The sequence below is a fragment of the Danio rerio genome, chromosome 19 (assembly GCF_052040795.2).
Source record: "Danio rerio strain M-AB ecotype USA chromosome 19, GRCz13ab, whole genome shotgun sequence".
NCBI classification, from domain to species: Eukaryota; Metazoa; Chordata; class Actinopteri; order Cypriniformes; family Danionidae; genus Danio; species Danio rerio.
In genome coordinates this window covers 51,057,501-51,062,500 of record NC_141039.2, presented here as the reverse complement: position 1 = coordinate 51,062,500, position 5,000 = coordinate 51,057,501, and the positions used below count along the sequence as shown (strand labels likewise).

The 5,000-nt window shown below is 40.8% G+C and overlaps 1 protein-coding gene across 1 annotated transcript in view; it reads right to left on the bottom strand.

Moving 5' to 3' along the window:
* The window catches only part of LOC141379194 (uncharacterized), an 8,481-nt gene that overhangs the window by 1,666 nt on the left and 1,815 nt on the right, over nt 1-5,000 (bottom strand). Inside the window, exon 3 of the mRNA XM_087296129.1 lies at nt 4,331-4,438. Within this exon, the coding sequence (XP_087152255.1) occupies nt 4,331-4,438 (108 nt within the window). The remainder of the gene's footprint in view (nt 1-4,330; nt 4,439-5,000) is intronic.

Sequence of the window (5,000 nt, the reverse complement as noted above, 5' to 3'; positions counted from 1 at the left end):
GTGTAGTGTAGTGTAGTGTAGTGTTGTGTAGTGTTGTGTAGTGTTGTGTAGTGTAGTGTTGTGTTGTGTTGTGTTGTGTAGTGTTGTGTAGTGTTGTGTTGTGTTGTTGTGTAGTGTAGTGTAGTGTAGTGTAGTGTTGTGTAGTGTAGTGTAGTGTTGTGTTGTGTAGTGTAGTGTAGTGTTGTGTAGTGTTGTGTAGTGTAGTGTAGTGTGTAGTGTAGTGTAGTGTAGTGTAGTGTAGTGCAGTGCTGTGTTGTGTTGTGTTGTGTAGTGTTGTGTAGTGTAGTGTAGTGTAGTGTAGTGTAGTGTAGTGTTGTGTAGTGTAGTGTAGTGTAGTGTAGTGTAGTGTAGTGTAGTGTTGTGTAGTGTAGTGTAGTGTAGTGTGTAGTGTAGTGTAGTGTAGTGTAGTGTAGTGTAGTGTTGTGTTGTGTTGTGTTGTGTAGTGTTGTGTAGTGTAGTGTTGTGTAGTGTAGTGTAGTGTAGTGTAGTGTAGTGTTGTGTAGTGTGTAGTGTAGTGTAGTGTAGTGTAGTGTTGTGTAGTGTAGTGTAGTGTAGTGTAGTGTAGTGTAGTGTTGTGTTGTGTAGTGTTGTGTAGTGTAGTGTAGTGCAGTGCAGTGCAGTGTTGTGTAGTGTAGTGTAGTGTAGTGTAGTGTAGTGTTGTGTAGTGTAGTGTAGTGTGTAGTGTAGTGTAGTGTAGTGTAGTGTTGTGTTGTGTAGTGTTGTGTAGTGTAGTGTTGTGTAGTGTAGTGTAGTGTAGTGTAGTGTAGTGTTGTGTAGTGTAGTGTAGTGTTGTGTAGTGTAGTGTAGTGTAGTGTAGTGTAGTGTGTAGTGTAGTGTAGTGTAGTGTAGTGTTGTGTTGTGTTGTGTTGTGTAGTGTTGTGTAGTGTAGTGTTGTGTAGTGTAGTGTAGTGTAGTGTTGTGTAGTGTTGTGTAGTGTAGTGTTGTGTTGTGTTGTGTTGTGTAGTGTTGTGTAGTGTTGTGTTGTGTTGTGTGTGTAGTGTAGTGTAGTGTAGTGTAGTGTAGTGTAGTGTAGTGTAGTGTAGTGTAGTGTTGTGTAGTGTTGTGTTGTGTAGTGTAGTGTAGTGTGTGTGTAGTGTAGTGTAGTGTAGTGTAGTGTAGTGTAGTGTAGTGTAGTGTAGTGTTGTGTAGTGTAGTGTGTAGTGTGTAGTGTAGTGTAGTGTAGTGTAGTGTAGTGTAGTGTAGTGTTGTGTAGTGTAGTGTAGTGTAGTGTAGTGTTGTGTAGTGTAGTGTAGTGTAGTGTTGTGTAGTGTAGTGTAGTGTAGTGTAGTGTAGTGTGTAGTGTAGTGTAGTGTAGTGTAGTGTAGTGTAGTGTTGTGTTGTGTTGTGTTGTGTAGTGTTGTGTAGTGTAGTGTTGTGTAGTGTAGTGTAGTGTAGTGTAGTGTAGTGTTGTGTAGTGTTGTGTAGTGTTGTGTTGTGTTGTGTTGTGTTGTTGTGTAGTGTAGTGTAGTGTAGTGTAGTGTAGTGTTGTGTAGTGTAGTGTAGTGTTGTGTTGTGTTGTGTAGTGTAGTGTAGTGTGTAGTGTAGTGTTGTGTAGTGTAGTGTTGTGTAGTGTAGTGTAGTGTAGTGTAGTGTAGTGTAGTGTAGTGTTGTGTAGTGTAGTGTTGTGTAGTGTAGTGTAGTGTAGTGTAGTGTTGTGTAGTGTAGTGTAGTGTAGTGTAGTGTAGTGTTGTGTAGTGTAGTGTAGTGTAGTGTAGTGTTGTGTAGTGTAGTGTAGTGTTGTGTAGTGTAGTGTAGTGTAGTGTAGTGTGTAGTGTAGTGTAGTGTAGTGTAGTGTTGTGTAGTGTAGTGTAGTGTAGTGTAGTGTAGTGTAGTGTGTAGTGTTGTGTAGTGTAGTGTAGTGTAGTGTAGTGTAGTGTAGTGTAGTGTAGTGTAGTGTTGTGTAGTGTAGTGTAGTGTTGTGTAGTGTAGTGTAGTGTAGTGTAGTGTAGTGTAGTGTGTAGTGTAGTGTAGTGTAGTGTAGTGTTGTGTAGTGTAGTGTAGTGTAGTGTTGTGTTGTGTAGTGTAGTGTTGTGTAGTGTAGTGTAGTGTAGTGTAGTGTAGTGTAGTGTAGTGTAGTGTAGTGTAGTGTTGTGTTGTGTAGTGTAGTGTTGTGTAGTGTTGTGTAGTGTAGTGTAGTGTAGTGTAGTGTAGTGTAGTGTGTAGTGTAGTGTAGTGTAGTGTAGTGTTGTGTAGTGTAGTGTAGTGTGTAGTGTAGTGTAGTGTAGTGTAGTGTTGTGTTGTGTTGTGTTGTGTAGTGTTGTGTAGTGTAGTGTTGTGTAGTGTAGTGTTGTGTAGTGTAGTGTAGTGTTGTGTAGTGTAGTGTAGTGTTGTGTAGTGTAGTGTAGTGTTGTGTAGTGTAGTGTAGTGTAGTGTAGTGTAGTGTGTAGTGTAGTGTAGTGTAGTGTAGTGTAGTGTTGTGTTGTGTTGTGTTGTGTAGTGTTGTGTAGTGTAGTGTTGTGTAGTGTAGTGTAGTGTAGTGTAGTGTTGTGTAGTGTTGTGTAGTGTTGTGTAGTGTAGTGTTGTGTTGTGTTGTGTTGTGTAGTGTTGTGTAGTGTTGTGTTGTGTTGTTGTGTAGTGTAGTGTAGTGTAGTGTAGTGTAGTGTTGTGTAGTGTAGTGTAGTGTTGTGTTGTGTAGTGTAGTGTAGTGTAGTGTAGTGTTGTGTAGTGTAGTGTAGTGTGTAGTGTAGTGTAGTGTAGTGTAGTGTAGTGCAGTGCTGTGCTGTGTTGTGTAGTGTTGTGTAGTGTAGTGTAGTGTAGTGTAGTGTAGTGTAGTGTTGTGTAGTGTAGTGTAGTGTAGTGTAGTGTAGTGTTGTGTAGTGTAGTGTAGTGTAGTGTGTAGTGTAGTGTAGTGTAGTGTAGTGTAGTGTAGTGTTGTGTTGTGTTGTGTTGTGTAGTGTTGTGTAGTGTAGTGTTGTGTAGTGTAGTGTAGTGTAGTGTAGTGTTGTGTAGTGTAGTGTAGTGTTGTGTAGTGTGTAGTGTAGTGTAGTGTAGTGTAGTGTTGTGTAGTGTAGTGTAGTGTAGTGTAGTGTAGTGTAGTGTTGTGTTGTGTAGTGTTGTGTAGTGTAGTGTAGTGCAGTGCAGTGTAGTGTTGTGTAGTGTAGTGTAGTGTAGTGTAGTGTAGTGTTGTGTGTAGTGTAGTGTAGTGTAGTGTAGTGTTGTGTTGTGTAGTGTTGTGTAGTGTAGTGTTGTGTAGTGTAGTGTAGTGTAGTGTAGTGTAGTGTTGTGTAGTGTAGTGTAGTGTTGTGTAGTGTAGTGTAGTGTAGTGTAGTGTAGTGTGTAGTGTAGTGTAGTGTAGTGTAGTGTAGTGTTGTGTTGTGTTGTGTAGTGTTGTGTAGTGTAGTGTTGTGTAGTGTAGTGTTGTGTAGTGTTGTGTAGTGTTGTGTAGTGTAGTGTTGTGTTGTGTTGTGTTGTGTTGTGTAGTGTTGTGTAGTGTTGTGTTGTGTTGTTGTGTAGTGTAGTGTAGTGTGTAGTGTAGTGTAGTGTAGTGTAGTGTAGTTTAGTGTAGTGTAGTGTTGTGTAGTGTAGTGTAGTGTTGTGTAGTGTAGTGTGTAGTGTGTAGTGTAGTGTAGTGTAGTGTAGTGTAGTGTAGTGTAGTGTAGTGTTGTGTAGTGTAGTGTAGTGTAGTGTTGTGTAGTGTAGTGTAGTGTAGTGTTGTGTAGTGTAGTGTAGTGTAGTGTAGTGTAGTGTGTAGTGTAGTGTAGTGTAGTGTAGTGTAGTGTTGTGTTGTGTTGTGTTGTGTAGTGTTGTGTAGTGTAGTGTTGTGTAGTGTAGTGTAGTGTAGTGTAGTGTAGTGTTGTGTAGTGTTGTGTAGTGTTGTGTTGTGTTGTGTTGTGTTGTTGTGTAGTGTAGTGTAGTGTAGTGTAGTGTAGTGTAGTGTTGTGTAGTGTAGTGTAGTGTTGTGTTGTGTTGTGTAGTGTAGTGTAGTGTGTAGTGTAGTGTAGTGTTGTGTAGTGTAGTGTTGTGTAGTGTAGTGTAGTGTTGTGTAGTGTAGTGTGTAGTGTGTAGTGTAGTGTAGTGTAGTGTAGTGTTGTGTAGTGTTGTGTAGTGTGTAGTGTAGTGTAGTGTAGTGTGTAGTGTAGTGTAGTGTAGTGTTGTGTAGTGTAGTGTGTAGTGTGTAGTGTAGTGTAGTGTAGTGTAGTGTTGTGTAGTGTTGTGTAGTGTGTAGTGTAGTGTAGTGTAGTGTTGTGTAGTGTTGTGTAGTGTGTAGTGTAGTGTAGTGTAGTGTGTAGTGTAGTGTAGTGTAGTGTAGTGTAGTGTAGTGTAGTGTAGTGTAGTGTTGTGTAGTGTTGTGTAGTGTTGTGTAGTGTAGTGTAGTTGTCCTGTTGTTCACCTGTGCAGCACTTGTACATCAGTACAGCAGCAGTGCAGATGATCATGAAGATTCCGCAGGCGGCGCATGCAGAGTAGCAGAGCGTCTCGCAGCCCACACTGTCTGAGTCTGAACACACACACACACACACACACACACACACACACACACACACACATGAAGAGTTCAGATGCAGAGCCTCTATATCCGTCACTCTTCTCTGATTAGGTTCTGCAGTTGTATGGTATGTGTTATGAGAGGGTTTTTAGCTGCTGAATGAATTATTATTTTTCATTATTGTCACTTTAGACAGGTGTTTGGTTTTTATCAAGGCAGGTTTTCTTTTGTGTTGAAGCCTGCTAAACCCGCGTCTGCTTTATAGCATAACCCTGTAAATCCAGCTATCAGGACAAGACAGTGTCATCAGCTGAAGATCACTGAAGATGCTGTTAGCGATCACACATTAAACACCTACACATAAAAATACAGACATCTGTCAAGTGAGTGGCGGTTCATTCCGCTGTGGATAAACCAGGGAAACAGCAGAAGGAAAATGCATGTCTGAGATCTGTGAGTAAGTGCATTAATCAACAACATGAACACTGACAATAATGAGATCTGAATGATCTGATGTGTGTGATGTGGATGTAATGTTAGTGGAGTGATGTGAACACTGCAGACACTGTAAACT